At 52.2% G+C, this 17,584-nt stretch overlaps 1 protein-coding gene and 1 long non-coding RNA gene across 2 annotated transcripts; one reads left to right on the forward strand and one right to left on the reverse strand.

The window, feature by feature from the left end:
• Nucleotides 1–58: 58 nt before the first annotated feature.
• On the reverse strand, nt 59–14,818 carry LOC139001784 (uncharacterized). The gene is made up of 4 exons (XR_011470103.1): nt 14,448–14,818; nt 5,023–5,092; nt 2,877–3,194; nt 59–1,909 (listed from the first exon to the last, which is right to left on the reverse strand). It is a non-coding gene; the product is annotated as an uncharacterized lncRNA (long non-coding RNA).
• A 458-nt stretch (nt 14,819–15,276) lies between these two features.
• On the forward strand, nt 15,277–16,761 carry FOXD2 (forkhead box D2). Its single transcript, XM_070403318.1, has one exon. It carries the CDS (start codon nt 15,277–15,279, stop codon nt 16,759–16,761), a length of 1,485 nt encoding a protein of 494 aa, XP_070259419.1.
• The last annotated feature ends 823 nt before the right edge of the window (nt 16,762–17,584 follow it).

Genomic DNA, 17,584 nt, shown 5'->3' on the forward strand with positions numbered 1-17,584 from the left:
GACTTAGTGGGCTACCCACCATCTGGAAGATTTAGAGTTGGCTCATTAGGTTATTATTATTTTTTTAAATTAAAACTGATTTGATTAAAAAGAAAGAAGAAAGCTTTCTCTGGGCTTGGTGTGCTGGCTGGTGACTTGGGGGCGTGGCCTGGGGAGAGTGTGCGGGCTTTGTTCAGGATCTTTGGTTGTTCATATAGGGCGAGCCCCTGGTGAAGCATCAGGCAGCAGTTCATGCAGTAGGGTTAGGACGTGATTAACCATAGATGTGCACATAGTAGGCTTAGTAAATGCCATCACCTGCTGCGTCCCAGAGGCTGGTAGAGATGAGATGGGTGTGCACATGAATGTATTTGGCTAGTGGGTTCGTGTGCTGTTGTGATTGCTCCCAGCTCCCATGGATGAGGGAGCATTGGCCACTCCTCCAAGTATGTACTTACTGAATGTGCCAAGTACTGCCCTAGGCTTTGGGAATAACTATATCACTAAACAAATGGGCAAGATCCCTGCGTCATGGTGCTTAGGGACCACTGGGGAAGAGACATTACCAATCACTCCTCAGAGAAATGAGATAAGTGTTCTATAGCCTTGGACTCAAAGTGCAGTCCCCGGACCTTTGCCAGCTCCTGGGATGAAATGCATCACCTTGTTAGGAATGCAGAATCTCAGGCTCCACTTCAGACCCACTGAGTCATCAGATTCTGCACAGTATTCTGGAGAAAAGACACTGGGCCAAAGCTGGAGGCTCAGTTTTAAAAGCTCCCTATTTCAAGAGCAGGACCAGGCTTCGAACCACACCCTCCTCCACACCTCGGAGCTGGGCCCTGCGCCATCAACTATGCCCCTTGTCTTACCATATCCTTTGCTAAATTGGGAGCTGGAGCAACAGGGACCTGAACTGATTCAGGACTGTCCCAGCACCAACGACAGGGCACCACTGAGCAGAGACTCAGAGGTTGCTGCATGAGTTGGCCTTTGACCCTGTCCTACTCTTCCGTGCTGACCCAAATGCTAAGCACCAGGGTTTCTCAAGCTCCTCTGCCCCAGGGCTCCCAGTTTAGTAGGGTCGAGATTAGGTGTGGGAAAAGGTGGGAAGGGATCAGTGTGCCTTGAGTCCAGGGTGAATGTGATTTGCATGTTGCACAAGCCTGATGCACCTCTTTTAGAGACAAGAGTTTAAACCTCTGGGGTGGTGATGCAGGGTGAGGGTGGAAAGTGGGCAGCTCATGGAGGAGAAAGGTGCAGGAAATATGAGGTAGGGAAGACAGTCTTTAGAGATAGGACAGTAGTTCTGCACAGTCTGGTATGAAACACCCTGGTTAGACTCCCTCCCCAGCTATTAACCCCTTTGAGCAAGAGTCAGATCACATTTGCCTGATGCATAGCATCTCTTCACTTAGTATTTGTTGAACGACTGGCCCACTGAATGAATCCCTAGTGTCGATTGTGCCTGACTTAGTGACTAATGACTGGGTTGACAGTACTCTGGCACTTTCCATTCTCACTTGCAATCCTCACAGTGACCTTCAAAAGAGGTGAAGGTGAAGGCTACTTCCCCATTTGTCCAATGAAAAAATTGCCCTTCCCTGGGACCCAGCAGGTAGCAAAGATTCAACCTGGTTCTCTAAGGAGTATAGCTCTACAAAGATCAAAATGCAAACGTTTTCTGCTCCAAATGATGTTACAGCCTCTCCTCCTGCCTCAAAGCTCCTCTTGATAAATTCCTTCCAAATCCAAGAAGTTTCCAGGTAAGGAGACGTTCCTTCTCACTCTGCTGAAGCCAGGAAGTGCTTCTTGAGCTCTGAATTTCATTCTTGCCACCATGGCCCTGCAGGTCTCTGTCCCTGGGATCTTGGCACAGTGATGAGGAGGTGGGAAGTGTCTGCATGGAAATGCTAGAAAGGCCACTGAACTGGAAAGTAAGAAAGATTTTATTTTGAAATGCCTCTTTAATGTTCTTCCATTCTACAGCATAGAGGGCTTACTCTGTGCCAGGCCCTGTGCTGGGCCCCTACAGATACAAATATGAGACTGTTGATGCCATCAAAGTTCATTATCTGGAAACCTATATGTCATAGAATGCCCTAAGAATTTTGACACTTGGGTAGATGTTGAAAACACAAAACAAAGCTCTACTCCAATTCTGTCTTTACAAAGCACTAAAAACTTTTCTTCTTTTTTGAGTGAAAGTAAAGTTTTATTACAGAAAAGCTCCCTGCTGCAGGGAGGGGACCCAAGTGGATTGCAGCACTAAACACTTTTAATCTAGAAGCAAGATTTCAATATGGAAGTCTTATTTTTCTCCCTCTCTCTCCTTTTTTTTGGGGGGGGGAGGGGGGAGGATAATCTGAATGGAAGTTTCAGAAACATTAAGGGAATACCCCTTCATTTTTGTAGAAACCTGGAAGTCATCTTTAATCTGAAGACACGGTTTTTAACACTTAATTCTTGTTTTTATTGAATTGAAACAAGCATATAATCTAACAGTCCAAAAAACAATGACAAGGGTTTAATGGTGCCTAGCCCAATTTTCAGGACCCTGTTTTGTATCCTAGAACCATCTACTTTCAATTCTTATCTGTCTCTTTTTGAATACACTTCTGTATTTCCATGCTTATACTAGTACTACTCTCTCACAACGGTAATGATTAACTTCCTGTTATGATAGATTGTCATTTACCTCTGAAATCTCTATCCCTTCTTATTCCCACCCAAATCACCAACTTTTGGTTAAAATAATAATTCACATATTATTACTATATAAATATTGTTCTCTGATAGCTGCTAGTGTACCGTGACTACAATTCCTTTTGGAGGGAGAGTACAACTTTTCATTTTTTCTGGAATTCATTCAGTGCTTTATTTTTTCATTTACTTACCTTTCTTTGTATCCATAGCTAAATCTCCCCTAATTTTCATGAGGTCAAACTTATCATGAAATCTATCATTGCTTTGGGTTGTTGTGTTTTCTGTTCCTGGGGGCACCTCTCCCGTGGCCCTCTGTCCTCCAGCTCCAGCCTGGGCTGATGGCTCTCCATGTCTGCTGCACAGATGTGGACGTTTCCCTTCACTGTTTTCCTTGGAATTCCCTCCATCTCTATCCTGTGTTGGATTCTCTGCTTCTTGAATTCCATATCTTCCTTTTTGCTGGTCTCTTTGTTTCAGTCAAGGTCAGTTTGGGGGGAAATTTTGCACATCTGAAATTAAGATGATTATTTTAGCGTGAGAAGCTAAGTGTGCACTTTGACAATGAAATGGTTGAGTTAAAGCTGTGTTTTTGTAGCCTTATATTCTTTGGGAGTGGGGACTGAGGAAGAGGAGAATGGGAAGTTGTTTCTGGGTTCAGTGTGCACTAACTCCTAGGAAGGTGAGAAGGTGGCTCAGTGTTATGGAAATGAGGGATGCATGTTTTGGTTAGAGGATGAAGGCAGGGGGATGGTTCTGAGTTCTTCATAGGAGTAAGTGAGCTGAGGGGGTTGCTTTCTGATTTGGGGGGACTTGGAGCACAGGAAGGATGATTTTTGGCCCAGGATGGTGCTGAGCTTGTTAGAGGGGCTGCTGGAGAAAGGCCAAGACCACCCTACACATGGACAACTGAGTACATAGGGAAGTGACCTCCTTGGCAGGGAAACGGGAAGAATAACAGCTGAGAGGCTTCTTCAGGCCATGGGCTTCACCTGGAAGGCAGAAGGCCAAACAAACAATGTGGACTCTTCACCATAGTGCGTGGGTCGGTGCTAAGCCCATGTGCAGTACCCCTTTGGGAGATCTTAGAAGTATGAGGTGGGGGTGGAGGACAATTTAGCAAGATACAGGGGCTAAAGTAGTCTCCTTTTAAAAGGAAAAAATTCTGGTGACCTCAAGTATTGACTTTAACTTTAAAAAATTTTAATGCCATTTAGTATGGGCAGATATAAAATCCTTAGACTTGTATCTGTTATGCAACTATAAAACAATCTTTATAAATTAAATGCAAACAGCTACAAAATAAACTTTCAAATTCATAATATTAATAAAATATAAAATATTGTTTTACTGAAACCAAATCACTTGCACCTTGAATGTGACCCTGACTGCTCTATTTCAGGTCTTTTGAGTTTGGTGTGCCTGGAGCCATGTGAGGAGTAAATTCGTCCAACATTTTTTTTGTCTTTTGAGTGAACTGTCCACATTCCTTCAGGTAGCAGCAAGTCATGCCATCAACTGGCCCAAACACAGCAGTTCCTTCATTCCACATTGTTTTTAGCCTTATCTCAAGATTAAAGTAGCACTACTTGATAACAAATGCAAATGAGGACTCCAAATATCTGATCTCTGATATTTATGATATCAGGAGGTCATCTAAGTGATCCAGAATGGGCTTATGTGAATGTGTTTTAAGATTTTTATTGCAATGAATACACAACATTTAAACGTGTTCATATTTCCTACGTGTATAAGAATACATTCTTGGACCACATTTTAAACTAAGCCCTTGAAATTTTAAAAACACTTTTTATCAAAATAACTCTTAAGTTAGAGAAAAATGGAAATTATAGGCTATTTATAAATTAATAAAGGTGAGAACAGTACATATTAAAACCCATAGGATGTGCTCAGAGGAAATTTCATAGCTCCAAATACGCTATTAGAGGGGATCTGGGGTAGGGTGGGGAGCCCAATTAAAAGGCTACTGCAGTATCGAAGCAGGAAAGGATGCTGGTTTGGTGGAGGTAGCAGTAGTGATAGAGAAAAGTAGATATCCAAAGGTAGGAAAACAATCAGTTGCAGAACCCAGAAAAATAAAAGTCACCCCAATTCTATCTACTTAATTACATTATCAAAACCTGATAGAGGGTTGAGCAAACAAAATCTAGCCAGTCTCACATATACAAGAAGATTCAATATCAGCAAATTGATTCTGGTGGTACATTACAAAAAGGCATGATCAAATACAGTTTATCCTGGACTGCAGGGTAGCATTAGAAATGTTAACTCAATGTTATAGATAATGAAATTGGGGCTCATAAAGGCTAAGTGACTTACCAGGTCAAGCTGCAAAATGACTGATTCAGAACTTGATCCACGTCCGCCTGACTCCGGTCATCCTCCTTCTCTGAGGAAGAGGCCAGGAGGTAGAAACTTGGACGGAGAGCTCTAGGTACCGATAAAATTCCTCAGATCATCCCAATATTCCCCAACCACTCACACCCACCATCTGGATCTGGAAAGGTACCTTTCCAAGCCAAGTGGCAGGTTTTGGTTTCCTTTTGCTTTCAGTTTTCCTCTTCCTCCCTCTTACATGCTTCTCCTCTCCCTCCCCTTTCCCTGTACTCTTGTCCTCCCTTCCTCGCCCCTCAACAATTTTGTGGAGACAAAAGCGCCACCAATTGGCCACCTTATATGCACCTGATTTGATCAGGAAATCAGTGGAATGAAGCCAGGATCCATTTGGGTGGTATTTGGGGCCAGGGGTGGCTTCTGGTGATTGAAAGGCATTTGCTCCAGTGGGAGCCCAAATGTTTGGTGTGTGAGAGGAAAACTGCTGCATTTTCCACCTCCACTGGGAAGTCCTCCCAGATCCCCCCCTCCCCATTCTTCTTGGAAGCCTTTGGTAACCTTCCCCTGTAGGGGGTTGGGAAAAGGGGTGGGGAGGGTAGTCCTAGGTGCAGAGATCCACTCTATACAAAGGAAGTAGAGGAAAGTGTGCTGGGCTGGGGGTCAGGAAATCTGAGGTCTAAGTCCCTGTTCAAACACTTAGGCAAGGCCTTTCTTTTCTGTGTCCACAGCAAGTCACAACTCTCTCCAAGCTCCTGGATTGTGTCCCTCTTCTCAGCTGATGACTCAGAGGTGCATCTGATACTACCCCTGCCCCAACAGATAATTAGTTTTTTAGTCATGCTTCTATTTTTCTTGCATATATAAACCAAAAAAAATATACATTATTTTCTCCTTTAAATACACACACACACACACACACACACACACACACACACCTGAAAGCATAATGTTTACAATGTTATATATCTTGATTTTTTTTCACTCCACAATATGTCTTGGAGCTCTTTCCAGATCAACACATAAAGAACTTCTTTATTCTATTTTACACAGCATACTATCCCCGTACATAGGTGTGCCATTATTTAACCAGCCCCCTACTGATAGACACTTACATTGTTTACAACATTTTGACATTCCCAAACCGGCTGCAATGAGACCTTGTGCATACATTTTGTGTGCAGGTAGATCTGCAGGAAAATTCCTAAAGTGCATTTCCACGCAGCCCTGGCCAGGCACCAAGCTCCCTGTGTGTTCATCCTGGCTCTTTTGTCAGCTGTCCTCTTTTATTTCCCAAAGGGACCCTGGAGAGTGGGTTCAGAATTTCTCCTTTTCAAACCTCACTGCCCTCCTCCCAAGTAGCCTTCCCATCAGTATCTCACCAGGGCTTCTCCCAAGTGTTTTGGCCTCTGGGTCTGGGAAGCCTGGGCACTTGCCACCTTCATCCTAGGTGGGGTCTGTGCCCTGTCCGGGGTGATGGCTCCTTTTCCCTTCTATTTCCAAGGCCTGGGCACCAGTGGCAGGTGTAAGGAGCTAGACCTTTGGATCTCCACCATCAGGCCTCCAGGCCTCCTGCCAAATGCTACCATCTCCCCCTTTTTACCCTTCCCATATGGGCCCCAACTGTGACTTCCTTCTTCTGATCATAGGATCATGTTCTAAGATTTGCTCCTCTCTGGCCTCAGATTTCCCATTTCATTGCCTCTAACCCCCCAGATCTGAGTGGCTCCAGCTTTGTGGAAGGAAGTAGAGGAGGGACCATTACGCAGAGCCCCCTGTGAGAGGCATGCACATGACTAAGGGGGAGCCAAACTCCATGGTTGCAAACAAGATCCTCAGAAGCCTGGGAAGCTCTGGATTGGCCTGCACCTGTGATGTCAGTTCATGTGGCAGGTGGCACCCTTTGGGGCTGACCCAGGCTAGGATGACCAGGAGCCTGGACAGGGCAAGGCAGTGCAGAGCATGATTATTATCATTGCTGTGGATGGCAATTGCTCCCACTTGGAACTGTGGGTTAGGCACAGTAGTTAAGAGCCCTGGTTCGGGAGCCAGACTATCCAGAAGAAGGGATGTACTTCGCACAGATCAGATGAGGAAACTGAGGACTCTGGAAGGGGCAGGAGCTGTCAGAGGTTGCACAGGAAGGCAGGGGCACGACTGGAAGTAGATCCCAGGCCTCTCAACTCAGGCTCCACCACTGTCTTTAGTTGCATGAACAAACCAGGGGAGGTGCATTTTCCTGGCAGGTTGGAGCAGGAATCTTAAAAAATGTTAAGGTTGGAGAGGAGAGCGAGGAACCTCACTGAGGCACCCTGACCTAGGCTCCAACTAGAGTACTAGGTGTCAGCAGTCCCTGAGAGGTGGCGGCTAGGAGGTTTCCTTGGTCTCTGTCTCCAACTCAGCTATCTGAATATTTTACAAATAAGGAAACTGAGGGTTAGATAGATATTTGTCTAAGGCTAATAAGTGGGGGAAGCATAATCTGAACCCAGCTCTAAGATCTCTTACTCTTTCTGCTGCCTCCAAGATTCCTACCCAGTGACTACCTTGCCTACTCACGCATTTCTAGCGATGGTACCGTCCAAGAAGCCTATCGCTTATCTGAGGGACGGCCCAGTTGGAATGTTTTCCTTACAGAGAGTCACAGAAATCGAGTCTATGAAATTAAACTGAAGTGTAATTCCCTTTTGAATAAAAGTCTATGCAGGCAGTTCGGGGTGAAACAGCACCTCAGGGGTCACAGGGACCCAGGATCCTTCTCTCATGTGGCTTTGCTGTTTGCGAAATTCAACTCAAACTAGCAGAAATTCAATTCAATCCAGCTTAAGCAAAAAGGGGAATATCTTTAGAATGCCCGGTAAGTCTAAGGATCTAGTTTCAGGCAAAGCATGGGGACTCAATACTTTTATTAAACTCTGTCTTTTCGGGTTGTTTCCCTCAGTGGATGGGCTTCAATGTCAAACAGCACTTTACATGGCAGGAAGGATGGCTGCTGGCAGCTAAGCCCATGTGCTTATCTTCTGATTCAAAAGGAGAACCCTCTGTCCCAGAGTCCCAGAGTCCATATATCACATCTTGTAGAAGGAGTGATTGGCTCAGTTAGGTCACTTACTCCTGCCTGGACCAATTACTGGGCCTTGGACTTGCAATACTATGTTCCATCCAGCTGGGCTGCCTGTCCTCTCCTGGAGGTAAGTGTGAGCGGGACAGAGATTGTACAGTCGCATCAGGACCACAAGGATATGGGAGGGGAGGTCTTTCCCAACAGAGAAGTGGGACACCCCAAAATTGTATACATGCTCAGTTCACCATATTAAGGAGATTGAGTTTTAAATTTTAAGCATGGGAGCCTCTGGAAGATTTTGGCAGGGTTTGGCTGGTATGATTGGTCACAACCATTTTATTTTTAAAATTTTATTTTATTTTAAAATTATAATTGAAATATAGTATTTTACTAGTTTCAGGTGTACAATACAGTGATTCAACATTTACTAGTGTATACATTATAGAGTGGTCACAAGTCTAATAACCATCTGTCACTGTATAGTTATTACAAATGTTATTGATGCTATTCCCTATGCTGTACATTACATCCCCATTACCTAGTTTATAACTGGAAGTTTGTCATTTCAAAGAAGGAAACTGAAGCACAAAAGAGATATTCAATGATTGCTGGAATCGGGGACCATGGAAAAACTCTCTCTGATAGGGAGATAGGTTTTCCTCCCTTCAGAATAGAAGCAATGTCTATTCTCAGAGCACATATTTCTATTGGCGATGTAAGCTAGCTTTCTGGTGAGTCTCAGACATGAGGAAGAGATATGTTGCACCATTCCTTCATATATCTAACATTATCTAACATTAATTAGTCACATAGGTAACATTAACCAAGTCACATATGTAACACTGAGTATCTACTATGTGTTAGGTTTTGTGCCTGCAGAAGGTAGAGTGATTAATAATGATGATAATGATGATACATATTTATTGAGCTCTTTCAAAGTATCAGGTGCTGGGCTAAGTGCTTTATATGCATTATCTCACTTAATCCTCACAACAACTCAACGTGGTAGGTACAATTCTTATCCTGATTTTGTGGAGGAGGGAAGATGAAAACAATATAGTGTCTGTTTTCAAGAAGCTTACAGTGGACAGAGGGAGACAGACTGGAAAACAAATCATGACAACTGAGTGAGTTAAGTCTTGGGGAGCACAGAGGCAGGAGGCCCTCTCAGCCTGGCCACTGTGGGGTGCTGCGGGGGAAAGTTGTGCAGAAAGCTTGACATTTGAAATGGACAAAGAATTAGGAGTGAGAAGAGTGCAAAGGTGAAGAGGGGAGAGAGAGCAAATCAGGTATGAGTGGAGTGCAGATAAACTTCAGTCTTATTTTACTGGGAGGGGGAGGAGAAGAACAGCAGCACACCCACGTAAAGGGTGAGTGGAATGGATGAATTAACAGTCTTTTTGGAGAAAGGCGAGGCTGGAAGCAGTTCTGCTGTGCTGTGCAGTGCTGGAACTGAGGGTTCAGGCTTTAGGCTCTGGGGTACTCAGAGCAGGAAAGGGGGAAGATAGTTGGGCTCTGGAGAAGGCTCCCTTCTGGAAGAGGCGGGATGTGAGCAGGGTTCTGAGGTACAGGTACAGATTGGGAAAGGAAGTAAGCCTGCGCAAAAAAAGGGTCCGGAGGTTATGAGTCCCTGAATGACTTTGCAAAAGTAGATGGGGAAGGGGACCTCGGCGTCCAGTTTGTGACTGCGTGGATGCGCGGCTCCTCCAGGGGGCGCTGCTCCCCAGGAATCCGCAATCAGCGTCTGCAAGGCCAGGACTCCCGCTGGTTCCTCGCTCCGCTGGAGTGGGACTCGGCGGCTCGGGGCCGCTCCAGAGGCCTCGGACACCTGGCCAGAGGAGCGTTACCGGTTCCACCTCTGCTTCGGGATCGGAAAGGCTAAGTGCGCGCGTGCGCGTGTGAAATAAGGGGGCCAAGTTCGGACAGCTCTGTACCCTTCTCCCTCCTGCCCTGCCCCAATTCAGGGCTCCGGAGGGGCGTCAGGTTCCCGAAGTTTGCTGCTCCTGCAGGCAGCATGTAATTGGTCGGAAGGAGGCCGCCGCGGCAGTGGGCCGGGCTGTCCACAGCGTAGTCCCTGTACGCATCGTCCCAGACACCTATGCAGGCTCGCACCCTCTCAGGCCCTCCTTCCCTGCCAGAGTCTCGCCGCGGGCTCGGAGTGGGTTTGCAGTCCCCCAACCAGGTCACGCCGTTGCAGGCCCTGGGGTTAAAGGCAAGCCCTCCAGGGCAGTCCCCGCACAGATCGTGCGTCCCGAAGGGGAGGACTCAGGACGGGCGCTGGTTGCTCTGGGAAGTAGTGGGGCACCCAGAGCCACTGTTGCCCCGAGGGGCACATCAACCCAACAAACAACTCACACGCGGACAGGGAAACAGACCCGCTGACCCGGAAGCCCGGGACACACTTTGACATAGGGGCGCTAGCTCCCATACACCTGGAAGCGTCCCCTACTCCCTCGCAGGTCTCCCAAGCATGTGGAGCCTACCCTACCATGGTCGTTGCGAAGCCGGTCCCCAGGTCGGGCGGTTTGGGAGCCGCGCTGTTTTCACCGTCTCCTGAGCTCGCAACCCTCTTCCCACGAACGAAAGTCCATAGGCCCCGCTGCTCGCCCTGGTCTCAACGCTGCACGGGCCATCGGGTGCTCAAGCGAGCCCCCACCACGTAGTCCCGGGTAGGTGGGGCTGGGAGGGGACTGTGGTCAGGCGTAATGGAAGGAAGGAGACGTTTCCTTCTAGAAGTGGAGGAGACACCGGTGTGGGGGGTGCCGCAGAAGCGCCCGACCCTGAGCGGGCGCCTAGGGATGGGAGGTGGGCTTCAGCGGTGCAGGCGCATATGGAGGCCGGGTTAGTGGTGTGCTTGCAGAGGGCCAGGCCTCTTCTAGAACCCTGATCTGAGTCCCGCTCCTGTGTGTAGGGAGCCCGCCGCCTAAGGTTAGCCCTGCAGACCTCGAGTCTCCTGCCTCCTAGCCAGGCTGAGGGCACCATCACCCTGGAGCAGGCGGAGATCTGGGGTGGAAAGATGTTACCAACTCCGTCCAAACACCATCTAGTTCCAGAGCGGCAGCCCGGTGGAAGGACGGGAAGAGGGTGGTTGCGGCAAGTCCCGCCACTTCCCCCCAGGCTGGTCAGGTTTGTGAATAAAATGAGAGAAGTGTGCAGACGTCGTGTCTGTCCCCTGGTCCAGCTAAGGCCACGGTTTGCAGCCCGGCCACACTGAGGGATGGATCTCCGCGCTCACTGAACTCAACCTGGACCGGCCGAGGGCAATGCAGCCACCCGCCTCTAGCTTGCTCAGTGTCACTCTTTGCCAGTCTCACGATTGATTTAATTATATTCTCAAAATCATGGAAGACTCTCTGTCCCCCTGTCCCCCAGCTCTAAGAGCATGTCTACATACATGGACCACAAGGAGGGGAGGGAGGAGCCATATGGAGAGAGACCCGCTGATAGCAACACATCTCAATAAACACATAACAACCTCTCCAGGTTATCAGAACATTTTACAGTAGAAAACTGCCAAAAGGATCCCCTCCCCCACCCCCGGCAAATGCTTCCTCCCAGTCGTTTCTGGGTTGCTCATGAGAGGTGGCCAAATAGTGAGGCAGACAAAGAAAGAGGCTGGGCACAAGCCTTGTCACCCGTTTCTCTGAGGCTGCAGGCATGGGTGCTGGGCCCCAATCTTCTGGAAAAGCACCCAGGTTTTCCAGGTGGGAGTGACAAGCTCACACAGGTTGCAGAAGTAGGAAGGGCTGAAGCCAGGGGAGAAGGGCAGAAACAAAAGGAATCTCCAAACCTAGGTGGCCCTTCTCCCAGCCCCCAGTGCATTGTTCAAAACAAATAGGCCCAGAACCTTGGAAGGGATGAGAAGCTCCCAGAAAACCTTTCCTCAGGCAAGAATGGAGCCTGGCCAGGGGCTAAGCAGTCATTGGGGTAAACGGATCAGGTTTGGGCTGGGAGTTCAGACACCTGGGTCCAACCTAATTGGGGGAATGGGAGCCTTCAAAAGCCTGGAAAGTCATGTGATCTCCTGGGCCTCGTGTATGTGTGTGTGTGTGTGTGTGTGTGTGTGTGTGTGTGTTTCTGGAGGGTCTGGGTGATGATTCCTTAAGATCATGCACCACTCCCACTTTGCAGAGGAGGGTAGGGCATGGGTTCCCTTTCTGCAATCTGAGTCCCAGCAGCAGTCCTGAGGAGCAGGGCCAGGCAGAGGCAGGGAGTGGCAGCTGCAGCTGCTCTGTAGAGCTCTGCCTGCAGCATTAGAACCAGGCTATCTGGGAAGCAAATGCCTCAGCCAGTCTTTCCTGAAGCTGGGTAGGGGACTGGAGCCTGGGGAACCAGGAGAACTCTGGCAAGGAAGGAAGCTACGTATTTACTTATATTTGCCATTTTAGAAATGAAGACATTTAGAAGGTGAGATAAAATAGGATAGTGCCAGTCTTGTTTTTCTCTCCGTTTACTTAGACACTCGCAGAACTGAGCTGGGTTGGAGTTGTGTGGTAGACAGTGTAGAGTGTCTGTGAAGTGAGAGAGATTGAGCGTGCTGGGAGTATGTGTAAGTTGCCAGATAAAATTAATTTGCTAAATCTAGCAACCCTAGTTATGTGAGTTCTGGAGTCATGAAAGAATTTTTCTCCAAAGGGCCCCCACACTGCCACAAAGCCTTATCACCTAGGAAATTCTGATTCCAGGGCCACTAGTCCATGCCCAATTTCCTGTCCATGGCTTAAGGACTAGACCTCTTCTCTTTTCCCCAAGAACAGTATTTATGCAGCCCAGCACACTAGGTGGACCCCCGTTGTCTGAGGGCCTAAAGAGGAGCCCAGAGGAGTTGCTCTCACAGGATATGAGCAGCCAGCCCTGCTTTCTACCCTCCTTTGGCTCAGGAGGATGGAGAACTCTATCATGAGGATTCTGTAACAAGAGTTGCATCTGACCCTAGTTTGTCTTGTTGGAGAGCCTCAGGGAGTCCCTTCTCTCCTGGGGCCTTTGTTGCCCTACCTGTGGAATTGAAAAGTTAGACTTACACTAGATTATTCCATATATTGGAGGCTGCTGTTAGATGAAAGTGAGAATTCACCCACCCTCACATAGGCTCTGCTGAGATACAGCCTGCAGGGGCTGCAAATTGCCTCCCACTCTCTTCTCAGTGCTTATCTGCAAGGGGCCTAATTCTGCACAGTGACTGGTGTGGCAGTGGTAACCCACCGAGTCAGAGGGCTGCACCAGGGCTTGAGATGAGGTGGGAGAATACACCACCTTTGGCTCCTTTTCTTTTCTTCCCAGGAGTCTTCCAAGTGCTCACAATACCTTCTTCAAAAGTAACCCAGAATGATTTGGTTACTTTTACATATTAGTCATGACCAGGGTGTTGTTAATCTTATTTTTACAGAAGAAGAAACAGAGGCATAAAGAGTTAGGAAACTTATCTAAGATGGCAGAGCTGGTAAGTACAGGACTGGGACTCCAGAAACCTGACTCCAGGCTTCCTGCTTTTAATTACTAAGCAAAGAAGGAAACGGAGGCTGGGAAGGGAAGGTAACCTGCTGGCTGTCATATACAGTAGCGAGACTGTGGAGTTCAGTTGGGTCTCAGGCCGCGAGCGTCTGAGCTTTGACCACTGCGCGGCGCTGTCGGGACAGCAGCCAGCCCGTATGCTCAGTTCGTGCCTACTTCCAGGGCCCATCTCCCCTTTAACCCCTCAGAGGCTGAGATGGGCCCAGTCTGAGCGGGTGCTATCCGTTGCTGGGTTCCTGGTGGGAGACCACGCGGGGAGAGACAGGCCTAATGAGATGGAAAGGAACCCAGCTGGCGAGAAAAAGGGCACAGGACCAACCCGTGAGAGATGAAGGCAACACTGGCCCGGACTGCGGTCAGGGTTCATTGAAGAAGGTCTCCATGGCAGTCCTGCTGCCTGTCTGTAGAACCTACAAGTCCAGCTAGAAAGTTGGGGGGGGGGGGGGGTAGCCCTCTAGTGCGACTGGGGTTGGGGGAGAGAGGAAAACTGAGCCAGGGTTTCCCGGACCCACAAACAGACATCCAGGCAAATGCAGGGTTTCCGCAGAAGACGGAGACAAGGATTCACCGAAGGCGAGAAAGACACAGAATCACAACGGATACGGAGACAGAAAAAGTACAGGCAAACTCGGAGCTAAGGCGCGGACCGCGCTCCCGGGAATACGGGCGCCGCACAGAAGCGTGGGGGTAGGTTGGGGAGGGGGGTGACGGGCAGGCGGCGCACTACCTGGGTCGCCGGGGTACCATCCCCCGTTCGGAGTCCAGCGGCGCGGCGAGCGGAAGGTGGCGGGGTCCCAGCCTTGCGGAAGAAAAAGACCGAAAAGTCGGAATCTCTCACCTCTCCGAGGCCCGAGGCTGAGAGCTCCAAAGTTTGCTCCTCGCGATGACTCCTGTGCGTCTTCCCTTGGGCCGGCAGCCACTGGGCTCCAGTTGCCCCGCTCCCGTGACGTCCGTCCTGGCGTCGCAGGGCCCCGATCGCTCTCCAACCGAACTTCGGCCTCGGTGGCCCCGGCTCTGCCTCGGGGAGAGATGATGGGTGGGGGCTGTCGCCACTTCTTCTGGCTCCGGCTGGCACCCGCGTGAACCTTAATATCCAGGGGCTGCGCGCACTGAAGGCGGCCGCGGCTCCAGGGAACGGAGGACTGGCGGGGTCTTCGGGGACAAGGAGGACCCCACCTCCCGCCCGAGCGGAGCTCCAGCCGCGGCGGCTGTTGGTTCCCGCCGGGCCCCTCTGCGGAGCCACTCCGGCCGCCCCCTCCCGCCCCGCCCCACCCGCTCGGGGAGCTCCGCCTCCGGCGCGCGCTCTTCCGCCTTGGGCAGCCTCTAGGCGGGAGGGCGAATTCCCCAGCCCCCCAGCACGGGTGGACCCGGGGCCGAGACTGGTTAGGGTGGAAGGACCCCTCAGCTCCTTCCGGGTGCAGGCCTCGCTCCGGCTCCCGGGAAGGCGGAGAGGGCCGCCAGTCGGGTGCCCGCCGAGAGGGGAGAGCCGCGGAGTTAGGCCACGAGGGGGCGCTGCGGAGCTGGGGGACACCCCTCCCTGTCCGCCTCAGTCCCCCGCCCCCTCCCCGCCCGCGCGCAAAACATACTCGCCCCAGAGGCAGCGCAGCGGAGCCGGAGCCGCGGCCGGAGCGGAGCCGGAGAACGGCGGCGGCGGCGGCGGCGGCACCATGACCCTGGGCAGCTGCTGCTGCGAGATCATGTCCTCCGAGAGCTCTCCGGCCGCGCTGTCCGAGGCGGACGCAGACATAGACGTGGTGGGCGGCGGCGGTGGCAGCAGCGGTGGGGGGGAGCTCCTCGCCCGCTCCGGGCCCCGGGTCCCACGGGACGCGCTCCCGAACGGCCCCGAGCCGCCCTCGGAGGAAGCCGAGGCGGACGCCGCGGAGGAAGAGGAGTCGGGCGGCTGCTCTGACGGCGAGCCCCGCGCTCTAGCGCCCCGGGGGGCGGCGGCCGCAGCGGGGAGCCCCGGGCCAGGGGCGGCGGCAGCCCGGGGCGCGGCGGGGCCCGGGCCGGGACCGCCGTCGGGGGGCGCGGCGACACGGAGCCCGCTGGTGAAGCCACCCTACTCGTACATCGCGCTCATCACCATGGCCATCCTGCAGAGCCCCAAGAAGCGCCTGACGCTGAGCGAGATCTGCGAGTTCATCAGCGGGCGCTTCCCCTACTACAGGGAGAAGTTCCCCGCCTGGCAGAACAGCATCCGCCACAACCTCTCACTGAACGACTGCTTCGTCAAGATCCCCCGCGAGCCGGGCAACCCGGGCAAGGGCAACTACTGGACGCTGGACCCGGAGTCGGCCGACATGTTCGACAACGGCAGCTTCCTGCGGCGCCGCAAGCGCTTCAAGCGGCAGCCCCTACCGCCGCCGCATCCACACACACACCCTCACCCCGAGCTGCTGCTGCGTGGCGGGGCGGCGGCGGCGGGGGACCCCGGCGCCTTCCTGCCGGGCTTCGCCGCTTACGGCGCCTACGGCTACGGCTATGGGTTGGCGCTCCCCGCCTACGGCGCCCCCCCGCCCGGCCCGGCCCCGCATCCGCATCCACACCCGCACGCCTTCGCTTTCGCCGCCGCCGCCGCCGCCACCGCGCCTTGCCAGCTGTCGGTCCCCCCTGGCCGTGCCGCTGCGCCTCCACCCGGACCTCCGACGGCCTCGGTGTTCGCGGGAGCGGCCTCGGCTCAGGCCCCAGCGCCAGGGACGGCGTCGGGGCCGGGCTCGGGACCCGCAGGCCTTCCCGCCTTCCTGGGCGCAGAGCTGGGCTGCGCCAAAGCCTTCTACCCCGCGTCCCTGAGCCCTCCCGCAGCCGGCACCGCGACCGGTCTATCCACCGCACTCCTGCGCCAGGGCCTCAAGACAGACGCGGGCGGCGGGGGCGCCGGGGCTGGGCAGAGGCCTTCCTTCTCTATAGACCACATCATGGGCCACGGTGGCGGCGGGACTGCACCTTCGGGCGGAGGCGAGGGCTCGCCGGGATCGCCGTTCGCGGCGGCGGCGGGTCCTGGAGGTCAAGCCCAAGTCTTGGCCATGCTGACTGCGCCTGCCTTGGCTCCAGTGGCTGGCCACATCCGCCTCTCGCACCCCGGGGAAGCCCTCCTGTCCTCAGGGCCCCCATTTGCCGGCAAAGTTGCCGGTCTCAGCGGCTGCCACTTCTGACCGCGCCGGGCTCAGGGCCACTTGGGCCACTTGGGCCCGCACTCAGCCTCTCCCGGCAGCTCCTGCGGTCCCCGCGGAACTCAGGGAGTCTATGCGTGAAGAGTCTCCAGACCTTGGGCCGGCGCGCGCAACTTGGCTCTGCGTTCAGAGTATCGGCGATGGTTGGGACCAAGCGGGCTCCATCGCTCAGGGAGAGCCCGGGTCTCCGCGACGAGGTCGCAAGCTTTGATTCCATTCCAGTTTGAGCAGCAAGAGGGGAATGGGGGGAGCCTTCGCTTTTCCCCGGCCTCTGCGCCTCTGGCAGCCCCGGAAGAAGGCTTTCCCGGTGCCTTCCCAGGCCCTGCGGATCCCGCCAGAAACACCAACCGCGCAGAGAGGTCTTCCTCTCTGTATCTCCTTCAGTCCTTCCCCGACTTTGAGATCTTGCTTGTTCATTATTATAATTTAAAGACACCTATTATCTGCTTCGTACTTAAAAGAAAAATTCAACTCTTTTCCTTGCTATTCTCCCAGGAAGTTCGTTCTCGCCGAAGCCCAAAGCTGTGTCTACACAGGTGAAGCTGAGCAGAGAGCAGAAGCGAGGTGTCTCCGAAATCCCTTTGGAAACCCTGGATCCCACTCCACTGGGGAGCATCCTTCCCCTTTTGTGTTGGGGTGCCTTTGAAGGAACAGTTCCCCTTCCCCAGAGCTGGCTGGGTCCCGCCAACCAGGGCCAGCCGCCCTGTCAGCGTCAGCGTTCTACTCTGTCCCAGGCCCTGGGATATTTATTATCGCTAAAGGCAATGAGTTTAGGGTGGGAGAGGAGGGTCTGGGTCAGGGACTG

This window comes from Myotis yumanensis, unplaced genomic scaffold (assembly GCF_028538775.1).
Source record: "Myotis yumanensis isolate MYYU_CA2020_CCGP unplaced genomic scaffold, mMyoYum1.0.hap1 SCAF_2, whole genome shotgun sequence".
Lineage (NCBI taxonomy): Eukaryota > Metazoa > Chordata > Mammalia > Chiroptera > Vespertilionidae > Myotis > Myotis yumanensis.